The sequence below is a fragment of the Dendrobates tinctorius genome, unplaced genomic scaffold, assembly GCF_039654945.1.
Source record: "Dendrobates tinctorius isolate UK_male_01 unplaced genomic scaffold, ASM3965494v1 ptg000326l, whole genome shotgun sequence".
Classification (NCBI taxonomy): domain Eukaryota; kingdom Metazoa; phylum Chordata; class Amphibia; order Anura; family Dendrobatidae; genus Dendrobates; species Dendrobates tinctorius.
This window is the reverse complement of record NW_027361993.1, coordinates 1,996,939-2,024,677: the sequence shown is the minus strand read 5'-3', so window position 1 is coordinate 2,024,677 and position 27,739 is coordinate 1,996,939. Positions and strand designations below refer to the sequence as shown.

Below are 27,739 nucleotides of genomic sequence, written 5' to 3'. Positions count from 1 at the left end.
CTAATGACCCAGTGGTGATTTCACACCGTCACGCTCATAATCTTCGATATGGTTAAAACAGGCAAGGAGCGTGTCAAAGTGCTTCCAAATAGTAGCAAAGAGCGCAAACAGGGGGAACTTGATAAATACCTAAAGAAAAAACATTGAACCAGCAGCCCCCGCTGAAAAAAATGTCAAATCGAACAATGGACCAGACGCATTCAGACTCTTCAGATGTAACTGAGGACAGTTCGGATGAAGAAACTCAGACACTAGATAGTGCTCTCACATCCAGGTCGTTTCTGAAGAAATCACTGGCCCAGGCAATGAAACCCCTTCTTCAGGAGTAACAGGAATCAGGTCAGATTTGAAACACATTGGAGATAGGGTGGAATCACTAGAGTCTGCCCATACTGAATTGACTGAATACTCAGAGACCCTGCGAAACCATGTCTCCTACCACCAAAAGCAACTGAATACTACCCTACTGGCGATTGAAGACCCGGAAAATAGGAGCAGGAGAAAAATGTAAGTATAAAAGGAATTCCTGAAACTTTTGCTACTGAAGCCCTTGAAAAAGTCACAAGGGAAATCTTCTCGTCTTTAGTGGGTCAGGAGAGAGCGGACAAAATAGTCATAGAAAGAGTACACAGAGCATTAAAGCCTAAACCCAGACCCTCCAAGGGATATCATCTGCGGCCTCCTCAGCTTTGTAGACACGAATGCCATCCTTACCAAAGCAAGAGAAATGGCCCCTCTCACATACAGTATGATAATTACTCTTTCCAAATATTTCAAGACATAGCCCCTTCAACCTTGGCCAAGAGAAGGCTGATGAATCCTTTACTTGACACTCTGAAATCACACAAACTTCCCTACAGATGGCTGTTTCCGTTCGGGGTCGCAATCATCAAAGATGGAAGACAAGTCGCTATACATTCACCTGAAGACCTGCACAAAGCGTGGGATATTCTGAAAATTCCACCTGTGGAGGTACCATCCTGGATGCCTCTAGAGACTACTCATAACTACCCACAACTCCAACAGTCCGAAGATTGGTCGGTCCAGAAAAGGACGGGCTTTCCCAAGTTCAAGAAGCAAACACAGAGACGCCCTTCCACCTGATTCTTCAAGGCTCTACTTTTTTTAGGAACTGCCGACCTGTGTTAGGGGTTGAGGGAAATGAAGAAGGAAAGACACTCCAAAACCTGGTTGCAGGGGTGTCACCCTTCTCCCCACCGACTCATAGGTTTCGGCTCTGATATTGATGTTCTTTCTTGGTTTGCCTTTTGCTCTTCTGCTACAGCGCAGCCAATGATATTTTGTGTTTAACTTACTTTTCTCCCACATCTCTTAAGTTTTATAGGAGATCACCACTGGACACTCCACCGTTTCCCCTATGGACTTTCTTGTCTGCTCTCGGTTCGAGGCTGGGACCCCACCCTGCTGCAGATAAGATATAATTTTTAATGTGTTATGATGTTATTGAAACTGTTCTTTGAATTTTTTACATTCGTGCAACTTGTGTCATCCAGGTCAGACTACATACACACATTCCCTCCATGACAAGTCAACATACGCTTGATAGCTTGACAATAGCCTCTTTCAATGTGAAGGGCATAAACTCCCCGGCCAAATGGAGCCAAATCATGCTTCTCCTGAAAAAAAGTAAAACCCAAATTGCTTTCCTACAAGAAACCCACTTTAAAACAGGCCGCTCTCCTGATACTTCTCGTTCTCCATTCCCGACCTGGTCCAATAGCTGCAGCTCTTCTGCTTCTAAGGGAGTTAGCATAGCTCTAGTTAAGAATCTTCCCTTCCAGTGGAAGGATACACTCTCAGACCCAGAGGGCAGTTACATTATGATCAAAGGCCATCTAGCCAACACTATGGTGACCCTTTGCAATCTCTACGCTCCCAATAGGCAGCAGGATCTGTGGCTATCAAAAACCTTGGGCATGTTGGAATTATTTAAAGAGGGTCTGTAGGTGGTAGGGGGAGATTTAAATGTTACCTTAAATTCATCTTTAGACTCGTCCTCCGGTTCTAAAAAGGTCTTCCAAAGGGCAATCAAGAAGATCCAGGTTTCGCTGAACTCCCTGAACTTAATTGACCCATGGAGAACGAATAATCCTGAGACCAAAGATTGCACCTTCTTTTCTCCCCCTCACAATTCATACTAGAGACTAGACTATTTTTTTTGTACAAGATCATGCTCTTCCTCTAGTACAAAAAACTCACATAGGTACTATTACACTATCAGACCATGCGCCCATATATCTAGAAATCACCATCACTTCTCTTCCCAAGCCTATGGGAGCGTGGAGATTAAATGAAACCCTTTTAGACAGCGATAAAAATCTAGAGAAAATCAAAAATACATTAAATCTCTTCTTTAAGGAAAATACGCAACCAGACTCCTCCCTCCCCATGATCTGGGAAACCCATAAGACAGTGATCAGAGGGGAACTTATAGCTTTGGGCTCCTACATAAAGAGAAATAGGGACAAAGAGATCTCGTCTATTATCCACCAAATTAATACTCTAAAAACTGTTCACAAAAAATCTCTAGCCATTCAAGCGCAAGAATCTCTAAAATCACTACAAAACAAATTGAAAGACTTACTGAATGTATGCACCGCCAAGATTTATTTGAGGAGCAAACAAACATTCTACATGCACGGTAATAGGGGAAGTAAACTTACCTCCTCGCTATTGAAAAAACAAACAGACCGGGCTTTTTTTTTGGAAAATCAAAAATGCTCAATCCCAAACGGTTTCAAATTCTACTGATATTGCACATGCATTCATGAGATTCTATGAAGACCTCTATAACTTGCCCGGGTCCCCCTCTTTGCCTGACCCAGTAGCAGCAGAGAACAAAATCCTTTCTTTTCTTTCCACTATCGAATTACCTAAACTGAATCCCACAGACAAAGACATGTTACTGGCACCAGTCACAACACAAGAGACTTTGGAGACCCTAAAATCTATACCCCAAGGTAAATCACCAGGCCCGGATGGTTTTCCGATTATATACTACAAAAAATTTGCTGAAATCTTGACTCCACACTTATCTAATCTATTTAATGATCTCTTAAAAGGCTTCTCCCTACCCAAACAAGCACTAGAAGCTTATATAACCATTATACCTAAGGAGGGGAAGGATCCTGAGCTATGCGGTAGCTACCGTCCCATATCCTTGTTAAACACGGACATTAAGCTCTGGGCAAAAATCATAGCCACCAGAGTAAGCAATCTTTTACCCAAACTGGTACACTGTGATCAGGCTGGATTTGTAAAGGGAACGGAGGGGAAGGACAACACAGCTAGGATTCTTCATGCCATAAATCATGCTTTTAAAACAAAATCCCCCTTACCCTGTTTTCCACTGATGCCAAAAAAGCCTTTGACCGAGTTAATTGGCACTTTATGGAAAAAACACTGGAAAATTTTGAATTCCCCAGTAACTTTATTAAAGCTATATTCTCTCTATATTCCGCCCCATCCGCAAAGATAAAGCTTAATGGAATGTTTTCTCAATCCTTCAATATCCAAAATGGCACATGACAGGGCTGCCCCTATCACCCACCCTCTTCATTCTGTTAATAGAGATGCTAATACAAGCAATACGTCAAAATCCTGACATTAAAGGTTTAAAAGTTAAGCATACGGAACAAAAATGTGCTGCCTTCACTGATGACTTACTTATTCTGATAACCAATCCTAAAGGCAGCGGCACATAGTGTAATAGGTCTTTTCCAAAGATTCAGTGAAGTCTCGGACTTCAAAATTAATTGGGATAAGTCATAAGCACTAATTATATCCGCTCCAGATGAAGACATCTCTCTTCTGAAGGGGACAGCTCTGTTCAAATGGTCTGCAAAACATATCAAGTACCTGGGAATTTTTCTCACTGGGGATCCCCTAGATCTTTATAGACAAAACTATGTTAAATTAATTAAGACAGTCGAGGAGCTTTTAAAGACGTATGACCATCCATATCTTTCATGGTTGGGAAGGATTAATGTAATTAAAACCTATATCGCACCTAAAATTCTGTATACAATGTCCATGTTGCCAATTCCTCTTCCCAGAACCTTTTTCACTTCCATTAGAAAAACAATCTCACAATACATTTGGAAATTCAAAAAATCAAGACTCTCTCATATACTCCTTACTCTCCCGAGATTTTCAGGAGGCTTAAATGTCACAGACTTTGCCTCTTATCATAAGGCGAAACATATGAGTAGATGGTTAAAGCTCGCTTCATCTCATCAATCCTCACGCCATAATAATTTAGAGCTTCTCCTCCTTGATATTGACATGCACCAATACATATGGAACGATTTAGCACCTCCTCCTCATTTGAATCTAGACCCAATCACTCTGACTACCATCAAAATCAAAAATAGCTCATTTAAATCTCAATTCACAAGCGAGGGACCTTCCGCAGCAACTCCCACTAGCGTCATCCCGTATCTTCTCGATGCCAACTATACTGACAAATTTAATCTTTGGCACCGTTTGCCTCATCGAGCAATCTCCCAATTAGACTTAGGCAACATTTCCCCCTCAGATATATGGCCTACTGACTCCCACATCCAACCTATGAACTTCTTACAAAAAACCCATGCTCTGAAAATCCTAAAACACTTTAATGCTCAATTTACTAGGACTAGAGGCTGGTCCTGGTCTGAATTATTGTTGAAACTCAGGTTGCCTATTCCCAAATTGCTAGCCAGAATATACAAAAATATTGTTTCCCCCCTACCGCATCGAAACCAGTATACCTCCTCTCCTGGGAAAAAGAAATAGGCATCTCGCTAACTGATCTAGAAGTGCACAAAATTTTTGCCAATTCAATAGGCTTCTCTAGATGCACGTTACTACAAGAAAATGCGTACAAAATCTTCACGAGATGGTATAGAACGCCTGAGTTTCTCCATCATCTTGGACTAACTAATTCAAAACTGTGTGGGAGGTGCGGTTTGGGAGTGGGCAATATGTCGCATATTTACTGGACCTGTCCTCTACTTGTAGAATTTTGGTCAGGGGTCAACAAAACATTGAAAGACCTTAAACTAATTACCAGAACCCTTTCCCCCAAAAACGTACTGCTTTCCTGTCCCACGTCCAATTGTAAACTTAAGAAACATGAGCCATTGGCCTTACTATTGAGCGCTGCTAAGCACCTAATCTCAATCCATTGGAGGGACCCTTCTCCTCCATCCTTAGCTGAATGGATCGACAAAGTAAAGCTTGTATACAGATTGGAGGAGCTCTCCAGTTGGGAGTCTCACTCACACCCATTTTTCTTGAACGCATGGTCTTCATGGAGACAAAAATATACTCTTTAGAGCCCATTGTGTTTCCCTGTCCTCTTTTGGCCTTTCAGCTGATCTTCTTATTTACATACATCTGCCCTGGATTTTACTTACAGCTAGATGTCCCTCACCCCTTAGGCTACTATATTCCTCATCCAGACCCACTCTACATTTATAACCTTAATTGACTTAAAACTCTGTCTACCTGCCACAAATGACACGATACCTTTGCTTAGTACTATCTTTTCAAATCTGTACCACTGTACTGTACTGTTCTCGTTGTTGCTTGTGTTATATTATCAGGTTTGACTCTGCGACGTCCTGATTGCCTCTTGATTGTATTTGCGTCTACAAAATATGCAATAACTATACTGTCGCCTTACTCTGTTTGAATAAAAAATATATATAAATAAAAAAAAAAATGTAGCAGTAATTTTTCATTTTTTCAAGGAAATTTACAAAATGTATTTTTTTGATTGACCTATCCAGGTTTGAAGTGACTTTGGGGTGCTACATAATGGAAAACAACAAGCGTGACACCATTTTAAAAACAACACCTCCTGACATATTGAAAACTTCTGTCAGATAGTTTATTAACCCTTCAGGTGCTTTTCCGGAATTAATGCAAAGTGGTATAGCAGGAATGAAAAAGTGTTTGTTTCCAATGTAAATGTCACTGACTTCTAAACTGACCGCTATATCCGGGAGACTCAAAGACTGCTATTTGGCCATGAACTGCTATGGTAAACATCAGGACCACAGGATCATGATCTCGGTGTGTCAATTAGGTTAAAGTGGAAGCCTCAACAATCTAATAACCATTTATTTGATGTAGTCACTTTTGACAGCAGTAACTAAGGGGTTAAACAGATATGGACGGTGCAAGCACTGATCGTTTGTGGTACAACAAGTTGTCAGCTATAGTGTACAACCGACAGCTGCTGGATTGTCACCTGTGTGGGGATGATATTCTCTTATATCTCAGGTCAGTAAAAAGACGAATTGGCTGTCATTAAGGGTTTAAAGAGCAAGGACTGTGAGGGCAGTGGCCATAATAATGGCCTTTGACTGGGAGATCAGTCCCCCACCAGAGACCCCAGATGTTTATTGGCTGGCTGCTGTGGATGCAGTTGCCCTGACAGCAAAGGAGAGAGCGGTGCCTCAGGACCACCACTGGAGGGAGTGCAGAGCTGGCGGAAGAGTGGGACTCCTCCTCCAGGGAGTCCTCATCTCAAGTGTATGTGGTGGCACAGGGTCCCAAAGCAGCCCACTATGCCACTTAACGACCGTGTACAGACTGAGCGGTCCCTTTAAATTTGATATTGGTGCCGGCTGAACCCAGAGCAAGGGACTGTTCCGTGTCCCTAGATGGTGCCCATGGACAATGGTGTCAAGCGGGGCCACCTGGTAATGGCCATGATTGTTTGTTCTCCCCTCCTTCCAGTTTTGTTTGCACCTGTTGGTGCCTCCCTTACTGCATCACGGGACCAGAACCCCATGGGGGGACTGTGGACTTCAGATGTGGCTGCTGGAATGTGCAACTCTGAACTGTATTCCTGCTTTGACCCTTGGACTAGCCCCATGTTTAAAATGCAGCCCACCACCATTAAGGGCCTGTGGTCCAGGGAGGGAGGGGAAGACTGTCCCCAGAAGGACAAGGGTCACGTGGACCCACACACAGAGAAATACTGTCGAGTCTGAATGAGGCCCACTTTAAAGACTTTAGCTGCTCGTGTTAAAGGGCCAACCAACTCTTGTGGACTATGAATTGTTTCTATTTTTTCTATGAACCTATCTGCAGAGAGACTGGGACTGTATATATATATATATATATATATGTGTATATATACAGTGCTTTGCGAAAGTATTCGGCCCCCTTTTCAACCTTTTCCCACATATCATGCTTCAAACATAAAGATACCAAATGTAAATTTTTGGTGAAAAATCAACAACAAGTGGAACACAATTATGAAGTTGAACGAAATGTATTGGTTATTTTACATTTTTGTGGAAATTCAAAAACTGAAAAGTGGGGCATGCAATATTATTCGGCACCTTTAACTTAATACTTTGTTGCGCCACCTTTTGCTGTGATTACAGCGGCAAGTCGCTTGGGGTATGTCTCTATCAGTTTTGTACATCGAGAGACTGAAATTCTTGCCCAATCTTCCTTGGCAAACAGCTCGAGCTCAGTGAGGTTGGATGGAGATCGTTTGTGAACAGCAGTTTTCAGCTCTTTCCACAGATTCTCGATTGGATTCAGGTCTGGACTTTGACTTGGCCATTCTATCACCTGGATACGTTTATTTGTGAACCATTCCATTGTAGATTTTGCTTTATATTTGCGATCATTGTCTTGTTGGAAGACAAATCTCTGTCCCAGTCTCAGGTCTTTTGCAGACTCCAACAGGTTTTCTTCAAGAATGGTCCTTTTTTTGGCTCCATCCATCTTCCCATCAATTTTAACCATCTTCCCTGTCTCTGCTGAAGAAAAGCAGGCCCAAACCATTATGCTGCCACCACCATGTTTGACAGTGGGGATGATCTGTTCAGGGTGATGAGCTGTGTTGCCTTTACGCCAAACATATCGTTTGGCATTGTTGCCAAAAAGTTTGATTTTGGTTTCATCTGACCAGAGCACCTTCTTCCACATGTTTGGTGTGTCTCCCAATTGGCTTGTTGCAAATTTTAAATTACACTTTTTATGGATATCTTTGAGAAATGGCTTTCTTCTTGCCATTCTTCCATAAAGGCCAGATTTGTGCAGTGTACAACTGACTGTTATCCTATGGACAGACTGTCCCACCTTAGCTGTAGATCTCTGCAGCTCATCCAGAGTGATCATGGGCCTCTTGGCTGCATCTATGATCAGTCTTCTCCTTGTTTGAGATGAAAGTTTCAAGGGACGGCCGGGTCTTAGTAGATTTGCAGTGGTTAGATACTCCTTCCATTTCAATATGATCGCTTGCACAATGCTCCTTGGGATGTTTAAAGTTTTGGAAATCATTTTGTATCCAAATCCAGCTTTAAACTTCTCCACAACAGTATCACGGACCTGCCTGTTGTTTTCCTTAGTCTTCATGATGCTCTCTGTGCTTCAAACAGAACCCTGAGACTATCACAGAGCAGGTGCATTTATTAGGAGACTTGATTACAGGTGGATTATATTTATCATCATTAGTCATTTAGGACAACATTGGATCATTCAGAGATCCACAATTAACTTCTGGAGTGAGTTTGCTGCACTGAAAGTAAAGGGGCCGGATAATATTGCACGCCCCACTTTTTAGTTTTTGAATTTCCACAAAAATTTAAAATAACCAATAAATTTCATTCAACTTCACAATTGTGTTCCACTTGTTCTTGAATCTTCACCAAAAATTTACATTTGGTATCTTTATGTTTGAAGCCTGATATGTGGGAAAAGGTTGAAAAGTTCCAGGGGGTCGAATAATTTCACAAGGCACTGTACGCTTTCCAAAGTTTGCTATAGCAGGGGATGGCCATGTTTAAGGAAGGGAGAGTATAAGGAGGTGGCAGGAACCCTCACTTACTCCTTCCCCACACGGGGGCCTATGCGTTCCCTTCTACATTGTGCTGTATTTGTCATGCAGTGTAAAATGTCATGTGTTTGCAATGTATGTTCTGCCATATGTTGCACCTGTTTATTATGAATTGTGGATGTTCCCCTTTAAATGGCTGTCTATAGTTAGGGACAATGAATAGTTAATGTTAGGGAATGGGCCAGCCACAGAAAGGTGGGAGGAAGCTGCTGTCCCCAGTCAGAAGCTCGGGTGTGCTAGCCCAGAGCAGACGTGCTGAATAGATGGGGCACTGCCAGACTCCTGGAGGGGAGAGATCTGTTGTCCAGGACTGAGGACTAAAAAAGGGCGCCAAGGACTAAAAGGGCCCTAAGGACAGAAGCAGGACTAAACACTGCAACACGGGCCCCTGGAATCTTGAAGGGCCCTTGCTGAAGGGGTCTTAGGCACCCAGATTCCAGCGGGTGGACTACTTCAGATCTTTGGTTGCTGCAGCTGCTGTGGGTGTGCCTGTGGAGAGTGCAGGTAGAGATCAGGAAATCCAGAGCTGTACTCTTTTTATTCTATTCCATCCCTGTTCATTAAAAGTTATTTCCCTGTTAGACAACAGTTGCCTTATTGGACTTTATTTCGCCTAGACTACTGTGGCTGGAAAGAGAACAAGGTAAACTGTGGGAAAAGCTGTGTCTGTCTCGTCTATTTATGTGCAAGAGGCCGGGGGTGCTCGCTGACCAATTGCTCAGTGGACTCTCTTTGTGAACTGTGCCTTTAAATAACTTGGCCATAGCTTCCCTCCCCGGATGCCATTGTTACAGCTACACAGAGAGAAAAAGTGGCGGCTGGGGACCAAGTACCAAGGAACAGCTGCCACCATGAGTGGGCGGAAATCCTCCTTGTCGACAAGTCTAAATGGTAAAATTTTCACTTTTAAGCAGCGTGGAAATATTCTCATTTAGCATTTCGGCCTGTGGGTGGGTGACAGGGAACTTTCTTTTTCATTCCAAGGCCTGAGGTAGGTGTAGGGAAGGTGACCTGACGGACAGACTTGTCAGCAAGTAGGAAGGAGGGTTTGCACATTTTAGGCAGATAGCAGTTATGACAGTGGGGAAACAGCTAAGAAAGTGCAGAGGACGTGCAGTACCTGGGGTTGACCACAAGATGGCAGGGAGGAGTGTGAGATCAGGACTTGACAGCAGCTTAGGGCTTTAAAAACCATTGGTCATGGGGGCGGAGTTACAGTTAACCGTGAAAGTTATAAATTTGACAGGAGGGTTCCAGAAAGTTCCAGTCCCCGGGAGGTGCTCAAGAGACCAGAAGTCTGTGACAGTTTGTGTGCTGTGAGGAGAGCCAAACCAGGGGACTGAGGAGAGAGAAAGTCAGGGGGGTGGTCCTGACATAAAGTACCACAGTACAGATGATGCCCTGGGGAAAGGCATACCGTATTGAAGACGATAACTGACCAGTAAAAGTGCTGATGGTGTATGGGCCTAAGGCGGCCACAGTGACTGTGCTGACAGGATCGTTGCTAAGTGAAAAAAGGGACGGTACATGTGTCTACGTCCCTGGTGAAAAAGTACGGTGTGTGTAGCGAGGCCTGGTATTATGGTGTACTGCTGAGGCCGTCAGTCGGATGGTGAGGAATAAACTTGGACCTGTTGTACCCGAAACTTGCCTCCATCTTTTGTCTGTGATGTCTTTGTGCAGTATACAGAGGGACCACCCCCCCAGCCCAGCCCACGACTCTACATAGGAACAACTGAAAGCTGTGCTGGGAGAAGGATTTAGAAGGGCCTGATGATGTTAAGTCAGAATGTGCAAGGGTGGGTACAGGGCAGGAGGCATCTGCACACGTATTTTGGACAGAGGATTGGGAAGCATCTAACACAAGGGATGAGGAAGTGGTGTCACCTAATGGCACCAATCGTGGACCCAGGCGTTCAGCCCACTGATTTGGGTGCTTAGATGGCATGTACGTAATCATTCGGCTGGTAGTTATACTCTTAGTGGTCAGGTCCCTGCTGATCTTAGAATGGCACAGGTTGAAAAAGACCATTTTGTTTGTCTCAGAACTTTCTTTAAAAAAAGTCCTAGACTTGGGAACACCTAACTCTTTTACGGAGAAATTCAGGAGTGTTGGTGTGCTGCCTGTGGATCGGTAACGTAATATTTCTTCACATATATGCTAACACTGAAATAATTGTGGTATGGTCCTGATGAAAAGTTTTGAAAACCTTGAAACAAATTGACATAATAAACCGCATTCATGTATCACCTTCATGTGTGATCATACCATTGAACCTTTAGCAGCGCAGACTCTGAACCACCGTATTCCTCATTTATTGCATTGCATCTCTTTGGTGGTCCTGCTGCAGCCTTTACCTGCTTCTATAGGAGTTATGACTGTCAAAACCCCAACATGTGAGTGTACCTGTAATTTTATACCACTTGGAAATCAGGTAAGACCCTATTTGCGCTTTTTTGTCTCATCAGATTTCCTATTTAGTGCTGAAAAAAATACTTAAAATAGCATGCCAAGAAAGGCATTATAAAACACGTTAAAAAGGAGAAATAAAAAAATCCTCCGTATTAGGTCTCATTCAGACATCCATTTTCATGATGCTATCCTTGTTTTTCAAACCCATGAAAATGAATGGGGTCATTCACATGTCTATATTTTTTCACAATAAAAGAATGAATAACGTTCACTCCATTGAAAAATCAGGTGCTGCCTGAACCTGGACTCAGTCCAGAAATCATGACAAGAGAGAGAAACAGCCGCACTCAAAATAAGTCTTGTTTGGTCTTGAAGATAGTGCTAGAGTTTATTCAAAATTCCCCACAGGGTAATACAATGTATATATCTGTACAGCACCCCACCATCTATGTGTGCTAAATTCTGTATTTATACTTTGCATGCTAATTTTGTTTCTGTATCTTTTGCAGTGAGGTTTGATAAAGACCGGAACAGGGTCGAAACGATACCTCGTACTTCATTAACCTCGTACCTTATTATCACGCTATTGTATTGCCCTGTGGTGAATTTTGAATAAACTCTAGCACTATTTGCAGGACCAAACAAGACTTATTTTGAGTGGGGCTGCTTCTCACTTTTGCTATAATTTTTCACAGACCGAGGCGATGAAAGTCTATGGGTCTGTGAAAAAATTTGACAGCACTCAGATGGGGACAAAGTGCAATTCGATAACACAGATTGTTACATATGGTAACAATAGAGAATTCTTTTTCACTTATGAGAAAAAACAATGAAAGAACAACATCACTGATGAAAATTGGTCAGATTTCTCCTTTCAGAGGTTAAGTGATAATAGAAATTAAGAACAGCAAACCTATTGAACACAGCCGCAACATCTGAAGTAGGACTTGAATCTATGCCTCGAGAGGAGAGTTATCCCAAATGTAGTGCCAGTAACCACTAGGATATTCTCTTTATTCGGTAAGCTTGCTATTGACTCTTTCGAACACTTCTGATTTCTTCGGAGAACAACCTCTTTCTTAACCAATTAGCATAAAGATGATAATTCCTTGTGATTAGCTCCTTATCATGCAGAGTATGAATGGAGAGGGGTTAGAGCTTGATCCTGCTCTATTACTGGCAGATGATGGCTGTGTCACTCAGCCATTATCTGCCTCTAAAAGCCATGAGTTAAGCTCCGCCTATGGCTGTTAACCTGTTAGATGCTGCTATCATTTTCTAGGACATTTACAGCATACATCCCAGGGAACACTTCTTAAACCTTTGTGCCCGTCATGACAGCACTTCTGTGAACGTCAGCTTTTCTTTGCTGTTCATAAGAGACCTTGCTATGATCATTTGTCTACAATACAAATGATTGGAGGATCGCAGATTTAAAATAGTATACCCATATTCATGAACCTATCCCAATGTGTAGTAGGTGTAATATTAATATTAGCAAATACCATCTTTTAGAAATGTAGTATAGTGTTCTGATTTTCTGTCACTTAACCCGTGAACAGAGCATTGCAGTAGCTTAAGTATCCATGTGTACGACCACTAGCAGCTACAGTAACTAACCGTGACTATATAAGTGAACTTAACCATGAATGCCTAAACTACTGCAGTGCCCTGTACCTGGGGAAAGCGACAAAGCAAATTAGAAAAATTATACAATATTTCAAATTGGAGGTATTTCATAAAGTAATAATAATCCCTATTTTTATATAGCACCAACATATTCCACAGTGCTTTACAGTTTTCCCCGATGGAGCTCACAATCTAAATCCCTTATCAGCATGTCTTTGGAATGTGGAAGGAAACCCACACAAACGCCTTGCAGATGTTGTCCTTGGTGGGATTTAAACCCATCACTCTAGCACTGCGAGGCTGCAGTGCTAACCACTAAGCCAAAGTGCTGACCTATTATTACACCTTCTCCATATTGGGTTAGGATCTTGGAGATGGGAATATCCCTTTAAGTCCTCTGATGGTACTAGTGTAAAAGGAAACTATGACACCCCTAAAGAGCCCTAATGTGATGTGACATTAGTGAGGAAAGACTGCCATCTGCTGGCCAGGTGAAACAAGGAGGAACCAATAGGTGCCAGGGGGTGTGAGTTCTTGTGATAGACCTGGTCAGGTGACTCACATGACAAAGTTCCTGCATATAAAAGTCCTGAACACCAAACCACAGGATGATTCGGCACCAAGAAAGACAGCAGAACTGATGCAGACTTGAGATGGCACTGAGGCAAGCGTGATGTCTGCCTAGGAAAGCGTACACAATAGGGTGTGAGTCATCACCAAGTAAGGTGCACGCATAATGCCAGTTGAGACCCAAAGGTCAGACTTCACCGGACAAGACCAGAACCTGCGCCCTACGTCATTCAAGTACCAGAGACCACACAACACCCGTCAAGAGTTTGTACCCAGTCCTTTCTGCCCCCAGGCCCAGAGAACATCCGCCGATGGTCAAGCACTGAAGATCTGGGTGGATATGACGAACAAAAGAGTACGCTTGCTGGACACGGCAATGAGCAGGGCTGTCACTTCCAGCTACAACATACTGTACCGAGGCTGGCCTGGGTTAGGCTAGTTTCACACTTGCTTTTTTTTGCAGCGCGTTTTTCCCGCAAAAAAACGCATTGAAAAAACGCATACAAAAGCATACAACTGCTGCGTTTTTTTCAAGCATTTTTATGAGCATGCATGAAAAAAACACAGCGTTTTTATGCGTTTGTATGCGTTTTTAGTGCGTTTTTACCGCGTTTGCGTTTTTTTCCAACATTAGGTGGCCCCTCACACTAACCCAAACCATGACTTTACTAACCCTAACCCTGACCCTAACCCTAACCCAAACCCTAAACCCTAACTAACCCTAACCCTAAGCCTAACCCTAACCCTAACCCTGACCCTAACCCTAACCCTAACCCTGACCCTAACCCTAACCCTAACCCTGACCCTAACCCTTAACCAAACCATACTTAACCCTAACCCAAACCCTAAACCCTAACTAACCCTAACCCTAACCCTAACCCTGACCCTAACCCTTAACCAAACCATACTTAACCCTAACCCTGACCCTAACCCTGACCCTAACCCTTAACCAAACCATACTTAACCCTAACCCTGACCCTAACCCTTAACCAAACCATACTTAACCCTAACCCAAACCCTAACTAACCTTAACCCTAACCCTAACCTTAACCCTAACCCTAACCCTGACCCTAACCCTTAACCAAACCATACTTAACCCTAACCCTGACCCTAACCCTGACCCTAACCCTTAACCAAACCATACTTAACCCTAACCCTGACCCTAACCCCAACCCTAACCCTGACCCTGACCCTAACCCTAACCCTAAACCCCCTTAACTAACCCTAACTCTAACCCAAACCCCTAAATTCCATGGTTAACAAAAAAAAACGCATGTGCAAAAAAACGCATACATGAGCATGCCAGTGCGCACATATGCGCATCCATAGGCTATAATGGCCATTTTTAGCGCAAAACGTGCGCATATGTGCGCATGCGCTTTTTTGCAGGGCCAAAAAATGCAACATGCTGCGTCTGGAAAATACAAACGCACACCCCAAAAAAACGCAGCGCATGAAAATCGCATACATGCGCTTACCAGCGCGCAGGTATGCGCACCCATGTTAAATATAGGGGAAAAAACGCATGCGCACATATGCATTTTTTTCCAGCGCTAAAAAACGCAAATGTGAAACCAGCCTTAGGATGGCAGGGTGGTGAGGTCCGGTTGGTGTGCTGGAGGCTCAATGTGCTTTACTAAACATCATCATAAAGACTTGCGGCCTAGCGGGACCCCCGCTAGAGCCAGAGTTGCAGGAAGAACCTACATGATAACTCCTGTTAGCGGGCGTACCATCTGTAGAGAGAGAGCAATAGCATTGTATAGTGAAGAACTTTCATTGTTATTACAGTTGTATCTTTATATGGTTAATTGTTGATTCCCATGATTTGCATTATTTAATATCACCAATTGTAAATAACTACTGTAAATTACCGCTGTGTTTGAACAGAATTACACCGTTCACTGACGGCTCTTGCCTCGTGCCGCTTATGCGTTGCATCCTGTTACCTGCACCTCATTAGCAAATACAGTATGAAGTGTAAAAAATGTATTAAAAAAGCATGAAGATTGAAAAATGTTATAAAATACACACATAGTATTGCTTTGTTCTTAACTGTACAGTCTATCAAAACATAAAATTTTTTAACTAGACCATTAAATGTTATAAAGATAAAAAAAATCAAAATGCCAGAGTTTTGATTTTGTGGCCACCACAACTGCTCAAAATATGCAATAGGAAGCGATCAAAATACCTTGAACATATCTCAATATAGAATCAATAACAACATCTGAGAAATAAGACCCTTCATTGACAACCTTGAAAAGGTGCTAGAAGGTTAATTATGAGATTATGTGTCATGACAGACACATCCAGTGGACCACCAACATATACCAACAATGGGATGGAATGGGGTGAGGAAGGCCCTAACCGTAGGGAACGAGGGATGGGGCACCTCCTGAAAACCTACCTGTGCCTCTTGCTCAACTCCCCTAATGCCCTAAGCGGGTCCTTCCCGTCACATGCCTAGTGTCAGGCGTCGGGTTTCTGGTGCTTCACAGCAAAAATCCTGAGCCTTGCCTTCGGCGGTCTCCCATTCCTCTCTGGCCACAGAGGAGCCAGTGCGACGCCATGTGCCAGTCTAGCGCTTTCCTCCATTGTTCTGGGTGGTTAGTGGTGTCTGCACTTTAGTATTAGTGCACTTTAGTATTTTTTAGTATTTTAGTACACTAGTGCACTTTAGTATTTTTAATTTGTTTCTTCCTGGCACCACTGTTGCGGTGCCAAGCCCTAGTGTGACTAGAGGGACTCTAACCCAGTGTCTCAGGGGTAAAGTCCTGTGTCTCTATACCAGTGCTCACACTGTCAAGCTCTGTGAGCATAAACAGGCTGCGGCATTTGTGTTTGGTGGTCGGGCAGCTTTGTGAGGTAACAGAGTCCGTCTCTGTACACATTAGGTGGAGTTAACCCCATGTGTTCCTTTATTGTACCGCCATATAATGTCCGCCATTACCGAGCAGCAGTTACCATCTCTGCACGGTGGACCCAGAGCTGCGAACGCACCTAATTACCTTCCTTATTATTTGGTGTTTTCCACCAGCCCGTAACATTATACTAGAGCCAGGGTCTGGCTAGTAATGGTGGATGAACAGGGACTCCTCCGGAACATCCAGCAGCTGGAGGGCAGGTTGGCGGCTCTTGAGTGCTCAACCTCAACTGTGGATCTTTCCACGGTCACTGTTCAGGCAGCCACAGAGGCTGTCTCCCATGTGTCCACTGCCACCCCTTCCTCGACGTTATCCCACCTCCCGACGCCCAAGAAATTCTCGGGCGAAAGTGCTTCTTGTAGGGGATTCATCAGCCAATGTACCATACAGCTATAGCTGCTGGCACGATTCCCCTCCGAGCGGGCTAAAGTGGGATTTGTTATTTCTCTTCTGTCGGGCAGAGCTCTGGAGTGGGCCACACCGCTGTGTGAGCGTGGTGATCATGTGGTGCGGAGTGCCTCACATTTCTTGGGCACTCTGAAGCAGGTCTTCTTGGGACCCCAAGTCACCCATGATACCACGCTCCAGCTCCTGGCATTATCGCAGGGCTTGTCTCTGGTCAGCCATTATGCCATCCAGTTCCGGACACTGGCTTCAGAACTGGAGTGGTCAGATAAGACCCTTGTTTTGGTGATTTGGAGAGGTCTGGCTCGTCATGTAGAAGACGCTCTGGCCACAAGGGAGATTCCCACCACACTGGAGGAGCTTATCACCATCTCCACCCACATAGACCTTCGTTTTTTGGAGCGAAGGTTGGAGCAGTCCCAGGCAGAGGTTTAGGTTGGCACCCAGTTTTGTTAAACCTCTGGAACCTCCCAATCGGGCGTCCGAGCTCCCAGGGGCCATGGGAGATTCTCGCGTGGGATTCAGGTCCTGGTCTGCGCGAGTACCCATGGTCAGTCACAGTTGCCAGCAGTCTGGTCACCCAGCCAACAGGTGCCCACAGCAGCCAGGAAAACGCTTGCGTCTAGTGGCCTTAGGTGGCAGCTCACTAGAATCTGCGGCGTTTTCCTCCAAGTTGTCCTTTAAGGGGATACTTGAGTTTGGTTTTTCCACTTTAGCGGTGGAGGTTTGCGTGGATTCCAGAGCAGAGGGCAATTTTATGTCATCTGCCTTCGCTCAATGGCACGCAAAACCTCTGGTTATGATATCTAAGCCATTCACCGCCAGAGTAGTGAACGACGTGACTCTGCCCTCACAGATTACACACCAAACTGCTCCATTGATACTCTCGGTGTCTCCATCTCATCAGGAGACAATATCCCTCCTCGTCATGCCCAAGGGTATCGACCAGGTCCTTCTGGGGGTCCCCTGGTTGCGGTATCACTCTCCCCATATAGAGTGGTCCTCGGGGAGAATTCTTGGTTGGAATAAGTCATGTGAAGGTAGAAGTCTGAGGGAGTGCATCCAGGTTGCCTTCACCGAGGTCCCCGCAGATCTTTCTTTGCTCCCCAAACACTATCGACAGTATACGGACGTGTTCTCCAAAAATGCGGCGGAGACCCATCCACCGAATCGCCCCTATGACTGTCCTATTGACCTCTTATTAGGTGCTGAGCCTCCCTGGGGTCGAGTCTACCCCTTATCTCTCCCGGAGACAGAGGCCATGTGTCAATACATCAGGGAGAATCTGGCAAAAGGATTCATTAGGAAGTCAGTGTCACCAGCGGGGGTGGAATTCTTCTTCGTCCAGAAGAAGAATGGAGAACTACGTCCCTGCATCAATTACAGGGGTCTTAACGCCATAACTGTTAAGAATAAATATCCTTTGCCTCTGATATCAGAACTGTTTGATAGGTTACGAGGAGCGAGAGTGTTTATTAAACTTAATCTGCGAGGGGCATACAACCTGATTCACATCCGTGAGGGGGAAGAATGGAAGACAGCTTTTTACACCAGGGACGGGCACGATGAATACCTGGTGATGCCATTCAGGCTCTGTAATGCTCCAGCCGTCTTCCAAGACTTTGTGAATGACATCTTCCGGGGTGTGCTCACCACCTCAGTTGTAGTCTATCTGGATGATATCCTCATCTACTCTCCAGATATTGACTCCCACCGGAGAGATGTTTGCAAAGTTTTCGACCTCCTATGGGTGAACTCCCTCTATGCCAAGTTGGAGAAATGTGTGTTTGAGCAGGAGTCCTTGTCTTTCCTGAGCTATATCATCTCTGCCCAGGGATTGGCCATGGATTCTGCCAAACTACAGGCGGTGATGGATTGGCAGGAGCCTCATTCTCTCAAAGCGGTGCAGCGCTTTATGGAGTTCATAAATTATTATCACCAATTTATTCCCCACTTCTTGACTTTGGTAGCCCCATTGGTGGCCCTCACCAAGAAGGGTGCAAATCCCAATTTGTGGTCAGAACCTGTCTCCAAGGCCTTCTACTCCATTAAGACCCATTTCGCTAGCGCTCCCATTCTACATCGCCCCGATGTAGATAAACCCTTCATTCTGGAGGTGGATGCCTCTTCCGTCTGTGCTGGAGCAGTCTTTTCCAGAACAACTCACAAGGTCGGAAGCACCCATGCTTCTTCTTCTCCAAGACCTTCACACCGGCGGAGAGGAATTATTCCATCGGGGACAGGGAGTTGCTAGCGATGAAGTTGGCCTTCTCAGAGTGGAGATGCCTCCTGGAGGGGGCTCGCCACCCTTTCCAGGTGTTCACTGACCACAAGAACCTGGTGCATTTGCAGACGGCCCAGCAGCTAAATTCTCACGAGGCCAGACGGTCCTTGTTCTTCTCCCGGTTTCATTTCACCCTCCATTTCCTATCCAGTGAGAAGAACGTCAGGGCCGATGCTCTCTCCCGCTCCATGGTGTCATCGGAGGAGGAGCCTCGCCTGATCGTCCCGTCCGAGAGCCTGAGGACCGTGGCTCTGGTCGCACTTGAGTCAGTACCTCCAGGCAAGACATTTATCCCTGCCCGTCTGCGACTGGAGGTCCTCTCTTGGGCTCATTCTTCCAGGGTGGGTGGACATTTCAGGACAAAATGGACATCTGAGCTTCTGGCGAGGACATACTGGTGGCTGCATATCGCCCATGACATCAGGAACTATATTCAGGCGTGCATCTCTTGCGCTCAAAATAGGTCTTCTCGGCAGCGGCCCGCTGGGCTACTTTACCCTCTGCCGGTAGCAGACAGGCCCTGGGAGATGGTCGGTATGGACTTTGTGGTGGGACTGCCCAAGTCCAATGGCAGCACAGTCATTTGGGTTGTCACCAACCACTTCTCCAAGATGGTGCACCGGGTACCTCTCTCCCACTTACCTTCTGCATGGGGCCTGGCAGCGTTGTTTATTAAGCATGTTTTCCACCTGCATGGCATGCCGGATAAGATTGTCAGCGACTGACGTCCTCAGTTTGCGTCTCGGTTCCAGAAAGAGCTCTGTAGCCTGCTCAGCATTGAGCTAAATCTCTCCTCGGCCTATGATCCCGAGACAAACGGGTTGGTAGAGAGAGCCAACCAGATCCTGGTCACATATCTATGACATTTTGTCTCGGCCAGGGAGGATGACTGGGCATGCTTGCTGCCGTGGGCGGAGTTCGCTTTGAACAACGCTGTGGCCGTCTCCACCGTTCAGACCCCACTCCTCCTCAATTACGGCCAGCATCCGCGCGTCCCTGTGCCCATGCCTGTATCATCCACCGACTCTAGGGTGGCAGACTGGGCGGTGGAGGCACGTGACATTTGGGATCGCACTCAGGATGCTATCCGGGCCTCTAAGGAGAGAATGAGGGTCTCCGCTGACGCACACCGGCGCCCTGCTCTGACCTTTGCCCCTGGCAACTTAGTGTGGCTATCCGCCCGTAACATCAGGCTGCGGGATGAGTCATCTAAGTTCTCACCTCGCTACATTGGCCCCTTCAAGGTCCTTGAGCAGGTCAATCCTTTGGTCTACCGTCTGGCCCTTCCACCACACTTTGCTATCACTGACACCTTCCACGTGTCCCTCCTTAAGGCTGTTCACATGTCCCAGTACTCCAAGTCATCTGCCGGGACATCAGACCTGTCTTTGGATGAGTTTGAGGTCAATGCCATCGTGGGATGCAGAGTTGTGCGTGGTAAAAAGTTTTATTTGGTGGACTCATGGTCCAGAGGCTCAGACCTGTGAGCCAGTGGAGAACATCCACACTCCACTCCTCATTGTGGCATTTGAGCATAGTGAGGCTCAGAGAGGAGGGGGCCCTAAGGGGGGGGTAATGTTAGGCATTGGGTTTCCGGTGCTGCCCAGCAGAAATCCCAAGCCTTGCCTTTGGCAGTCTCCCATTCCTCTCCAGCCACAGAGGAGCCTGCTGAGCAGACTAGTTGATCTCAGTGCTCTGCTCAGACAAGCTTTGGGGGTTTAATTCCTGCTGCCACCTCTGGTTCAGCTATAGCAACGCATGTTGATCTGCAGCGAACAACTCCAGGAACTAAGTCCTTCTCCAGCTCGAATTGGACCACCTGGAAGGTCCCAGAAGGACGCTGCTATAAAAGGTTTGCATGGCCTCTCGGCAATGCACTAGTATAGACTCTTATTGTATATTGTGCAAGTGATGATGGATGCATGTATCTGGTGACTGACTCATTATGACTCCCCTCCTTTGGAAACATATGGTATAGGGCTATAGAGTTAAGGTACTGTCACACTTAGCGATGTACCAGCGATCCCGACCAGCGATATGACGCAGTCAGGATCGTTGGTACATCGCTAAGTGGTCGCTAGTGAGCTGCCACACAGGCAGATGTCACCAGTGACATCGCAGGGGACGGGGATCGCTACTTACCTGTCACACCAGGCGATCCTGCGTCCTCCCGCCCGTGTCCACGCGTCGCTCGTCCTCACAGCAGGAAGCGCTGCAGGAAGCTGACGACGAGAAACGGTCCAGGACGTTCTCGCGCGATCAGCGATAACCAGCGGGGGAGCGGGTCGTAGGTAAGTATCAGACACAGCGATATCGCTAGCAATATCGCTATAACGTCACTAGTTATAGCGATATTGCTAGCGATATCTCTTAGTGTGACATGCCCTTTAGAGTCAGCACCTACTAGTGGCTTGGTATGTGCCACAGTGCTTCCACATCTCAGCACCTCACTCAGTGCCATATGGTGCCATCCAGAGCTGGGCACCTTCAGTACCGCATTAAGCGGCTGCATCCGCCAGTGTGACGCCATGCGCCAGTCTAGCGCTTTCCTCCATTGTTCTGGGTGGTTAGTGGCATCCGCCAGAGCAGTGCAGTTTGCACATAGTGCACTTTAGTTTTTTAATTTGTTTGTTCCTGGCACCACTGTTGTGGTGCCGAGCACAAGTGTGACTAGAGGGACTTTAACCCAGTGTCTCAGGGGTAGAGTCCTGTGTCTATATATCAGTGCTCACATTGCCGAGCTCTGTGAGCATATACAGGCTGCGGCATTTGCATTTGGCGGTCGGGCGGCTCTGTGAGGTAACAGAGTCCTCCTCTGTACACACTAGGTGGAGTTAACCCAGTGTGTTCCTCTATTGTACCGCCATATAACGTCCGCCATTACCGAGCAGCAGTTACCATCTCTGCACGGTGGACCCCGGGCTGCGAATGCACCTAATTACCTTCCTTATTATTTGGTGTATTCCGCCAGCCCGTAACACCTAGTCCCTGATTGTCACCTCACTATTCCCTCCCTAGAGGACTGGTCGGCAAAGATGCTAGCCTCACCACTGCAGATGGTGAACAAGACAGAGAGAGGGAAAACAACAAGACAGACAGAAGAAGGGGAAATACTACTTAACACTGTCCCTGCTGTAAAGCACCACACAGCAGAGGATAAGGCACTCGGGCAACAAACTCCACAAAAACAGCAGATTCACCACTGAAACTAGAGAGCTCTTTACTCCAGGCTGGTCATCATAGATTATTCTATCACTGACAGTCAGCTGATGGGTCATGTGACTTTTTAAAGGATAGTGGAAGTGGTCACCAGCCACCTCAGCTGACTAGCAATAAAGAAGCTGCCAGCAAGGGAACTGACATTAACCCTTGCTGGCCCGAATGGAAAAAAGCTACATTTAAATTATAGCTGAACCTGAGCTGCCACGAATCCAAAAATGAATTGTGACATTATGTTTATTTTTTACGGAACAGCGGAAACTGTGATATATTTTTAGTACTTTTTCACTCAGGTGCGGGAAGCTGCCTGTTATATTTTCTAGTGGGTAATTGTCAGAGCATTACACCTGAACACAGGCAATGTGGCAGCAATAAGCATTAAGAGTGGAGGTGTACATAGAAATCATGGGGCACCACAGGAGAGGTTCTAATTGGGCCCCTCACAAAAAAAATGTACATTATGGTCACAGATTTGCAGCCCTTACAAAGTAATTATGCCCCTATTGTAGACCCTTGATGCTCCTGCACACTAAGATACTCCTGACATGGCTTCCATAGAGTATGATTCCAACAAAGGTACCCCAATCACAGTAAGATACCCCAGAGTTAAATCCTTCACAGCACACATCCCGCACACAGTATAATGACCCTACAGTACCCACACAAAGTCAAGACACTAAAAATGTCCTTAAGATCAATTTTTGGCACTTCAAACACAATAATACACTTAGGGGTAAAAAAGAATTCACTAATTATCCCCAAAAGAAGCGAACCAACACACCATATATATAAAAAATATTATTTTATTGAATATCAAAAATATTCCAATTTTAATAAAAATTACAGACTACATAATACCTTACTCATAACATACCCCAACGGGGAAAAAATGCACAGACCATGAACACGGATAAATAATCCTTCTGTTAATAATCATAATATTCCTGTACAATTCATGGAATAAGGCAACAAGACCAATATTATAATAATCCTAAATAGGAATCAATCTAACCTTGCCGTTATAAGACGCCACTAAGTTTTATAGTATACAATCATAAGTCTCACTCTAAATATAAAAATTCAGGGTAATAAGAAATCCTATGAGGTTATAGAGATACGACATAATACCAGCACCATATAAAGCCTTCATATCGACAAAATCGGGGAGGATTAATCTAACCCCGCTGTGAAAAGCACCGATACAACATGGGCTAAAATAAACTTAGGACACATAAAATGACAAGGTAGAAGAGCTATCAAACTGATAATTACCTTAGACCGGATTATGCAGGTGTAAATAATCCTGTGCACAGATCCCCGCGCCCCGACGCGCGTTTCGCCCTCTAGCTTCTTCCGGGAGCGTACCAAATCTAGATTAGGGGCTTCTCTTTATATCCACAGACGGCCAATCAATAAGCTGAATCCCTCATCATGTGACCCCATACTTCCGGGAGTGCGCAGTGTAGTGTCCGACGTGATAAAATAATCTAAGTGCACAGAAGACATTACGGCGCATGCACCAGTCCGACTCACTCCGGCACGATAAACCTACTTCCTGAACATGCGCTGAATGACCCACACGTGCATCCATGTGGATCATTGTGGCAGCGCTGCAAGAAGTACACGGAGTGCCGACCATGCATGCGCACTATCTTCTAAAAGTGACTACCCAAAAAAGGGGGGACATAAATTATTATAACAATATACATTACCACATACCAATAATAAAAATTCCATTTTTATATATTCAAATAATAGTGCTTATAATAAATAATTACTTTAAAGTAATAAGTGCATGTGCCAAAAGTAACAAATAACTCTATTATTATTAGTGAAATACCTATTAATACATACTAATTAATTCCAATCAAAAATATTATTAAAAAAATTTATAAAAATAAGTGATAAATTTAATAGTGCCTATAAATATATGGCCGATAACAAAACAACATATATTTTAAAAATACAAGTCCATAGATTACAATCCATACATAATATAATACATATAATTCAACTAATTCAAATATGCATCTATCATTCTATAATACATATAACCTCGATAGCTTTATTATCAATATTAAGACACTTATTCTTTATTATTAAATTCTTGATCTTTAATTCATTCTTGATAAGAACTTCTGAAGACACAGCTACTCCAAACAACCACATCAGAGAGCAGCAAAAGAATGGCTCGATATCCATACACTGGAACAATGAGAATGAATAATTTTAATAATAAAATAAAATAAAATAAAAAGAACCCCACCCCTAAAAAGGAAAACCTCTCAGTAGACACGCTAACCAAATGGAAGTACCCCAAGCTTATTGAAAAAGAACACTCAATGAACATGTTAAATTTAAAGAAATGCCCCGAAACCAAAGGATTCATTAAGTCCATCCGGGCTCAAACTGCCCAGACGGTAGATCCATCTACTTTCAATTTGCAATAGAGTTTTAGTAAGATCACCCCCTCTGACCCCCAAAACTACTTGATCTATGGCCTGTATCTTCAGGCCTTTTGCATTGCATTCATGTGACATTTTAAAATGTCTTTGAAGGGGTTTAAGAGAGGTAAAGTCCTCATTGTTTCTAGCTTTTTCAATGTCTCTAACATGTTCCCTAGTTCTTACCTTGAGCTCCCTTGTGGTCATTCCTATGTAGATTTTTCCACAAGGGCATTTGGCATGATAGATGACTCCAGGAGAATTACAACTCAGGTGTTTTCTTATATCGAAAGTGCGTGATCCATCATGATTAGAAAAAGAGACCGATTTCACATGATTCCGACATCCCTTACACAAGCCGCAGGGAAAGAAGCCAGGCGTCCCAGACTTGGATTTTTCTTTTCTCGGTTCGAAGTGGCTGTGGACTAAAGTGTCTCTCAAATTTGCCGATCTCTTGGCTACAAAGGAAGGTTGAGCCGGAAGAATCTTGCGTAACACAGGGTCCACCATTAAAACACCCCAATGATTTCGCACAATACCTCTTAGATCGTCCCATTTGTTGCTAAAAGTGCTGATAAACCGAATTTGATTGCTCTGTTCTCCTTTATTTCTAGAAGAGGTTCCATATAAAAGATTATTTCTTGTAGTTTTAGTTGCTCTCAAATAGCCTCTCTTTATCATCTTTTTACTATATCCCCTATCCAGGAATCTTCTTGTTAGGTCCACAGCTTGTCGTTCAAAACTCTCCTCCTTTGAACAAATTCTTCTCGCACGTAAAAATTGACCTATTGGAATGCCCCGAATAGTGGAACCTGGATGTGCTGAATCTGCAACCAAAAAAGAATTAGTTGAGGTGCTTTTACGAAAAATATCCGTATTCAAAAAGCCCTTAGAATCCACTGTCACTTTAATATCCAAAAAATCGATTTCTCTACCAAAACGAAAAGTCAGCTTAATGTTTTTATTGTTGTTATTTAGATGTTCCATGAGTTGATGCAGTTCTTGTACGGGGCCATCCCATATGAATAGAATATCATCGATGTATCTCATCCAGTTGTGAACATGGTTCAACTCCTGGATGAGATCACCTTGAAACATCTCCCGTTCCCATGCCCCTAAAAATAAGTTCGCATAAGAGGGGGCACAACAGGCCCCCATTGCTGTTCCTTGCAATTGCAAATACATCCTCTTGTTAAAAATAAACACATTGTGCGTGAGGATGTATTCTAACAAGGTCATAATCAACTCAACCAATGATGTTTCCAGCGGACTGGAATCCAGAAAAAACCTGACCGCAGCCAAGCCATCCTGATGCCGTATTGAAGTGTACAGGGACTCCACGTCAGCAGTTACAATGACCATGTCCTCATCTAATGACAATTGGTCCAACCTTTGTAAAGCCGACGTGGTGTCCTTAATATACGATGGTAGATCACATACCAAGGGTTTCAAAAAATGATCCACAATTAATCCAATAAGCTCACATGGTCCATCATTACCTGCCACTATCGGGCGGCCAGGGGGATCCACAATACTTTTATGTATCTTCGGTATTAGGTAAAATGTTGGTAACTTAGGATGACTATTCCGAATCCGATCCAATAACTTCTTGGCAATTATACCCTGTGCCAAAGCCTTATCCAAGATATCTATTAAAAGGTTCTGGAAAGAGGATAGGGGGTTGAAAGTTAATCTCTGGTAACAACTGGTGTCATTCAAAAGTTTATTGGCCTGTCTCTCATATAGATTTATTGGCCAAATAACCAGATTTCCCCCTTTATCCGCCGGCTTAAAAACTACATCATCCCAAGATTTCAAATCTGTTAAAGCCGCTTGTTCTCGTTTAGATAAATTGGACACACCTCCCTGTTTCTGAGCCAATTTTGCAATATCAGAAGAGACAAGTTTTGTAAACACTTCTACCGCCGGACAAAGCCCCAAGGATGGAAATGTTTTGCATTGTGTAAACAAATGATTGGGAATCATATTCACCTCAATAGCTGCAGTATTCTCTTCTTGTAATGAGACTAATGTCTCAATCGCCTCCTTTTCTGCCTCCGTATATCCCGATTCCTGATTAGATTTATTTGCATGTAATCTTTTTAAAATCAATTTTCTAGAGAAGAGATGGACATCCTTCACCGATTCGAACGGGTCTAAACGATTAGAGGGAGAAAACGATAAACCACGTTCCAATTGCTGATCAGTAGTTAAGAGATGATCAGAGAGATTAATTACCTGATAACGATCCCTTGAATCACGTCCTCTCTGCGCCTTTTGAAACATGTCCGGAAATCTCTTCTTCTCTCCAATCCTTGTGTGTGAATCACGGTGAATTTCCACATCACTAGTGGCGACATTACTACCAGCTTCGGATACATTAGACACGCTAGAAACATTCGATTGTGTTCTCATTCTTTTTCTTCGATTATTTTTTAATCCATTAAACTGCCATCTATATATTTTATTTGCATCATAATCATCTACATCCCGTTGGTACTTCTTGAGTTTCTCTTGGCAAACCTTCTCCTCCCATTTGGAGATATCCATATCAAGGTCTTTCGACCACTTAGTAAACTGGTCATTAGACATATCCTTCATTAATAATCTAGATAAATTGTCCAATTCATTATCAATCTCCAGTAACGACATTGTGTTATTATCGATCAAAATTTGTATGAATTCCAAAGAGCATTTAGATGCTGCTGTTGTCCATCTTGTAATAAAATCATTATTTCCAAGATCATACGTCGGATATAGTTGGACCCGCAGGCCCCTAGGAATAATCTTTTTTTCAAAATAGTTTTCTAATGACGATCGATTCCACCATAATTTAGTCTTCCGTTGTAAAGCATGTCTATATTTATGCATGAGATCTTTAATCTCATGAGAGGTATCCTGCGAAACCACCGGGGCGTTACGAGAAAATATATCTGTAGCCTTAGAACGCCAGGCATTCTCCCTGGCTTTTAAATCCAT

General features: G+C 44.2%; 1 protein-coding gene across 1 annotated transcript; it reads right to left on the bottom strand.

Annotated features, from left to right (window-relative positions):
- LOC141074157 (uncharacterized) lies at window positions 1-27,739 on the bottom strand. Its single transcript, XM_073561686.1, has 4 exons — window positions 26,260-27,739; window positions 24,947-25,587; window positions 1,994-2,083; window positions 1-129 (listed from the first exon to the last, which is right to left on the bottom strand). Exons 1-4 carry the CDS (start codon window positions 27,737-27,739, stop codon window positions 1-3), a joined length of 2,340 nt encoding a protein of 779 aa, XP_073417787.1.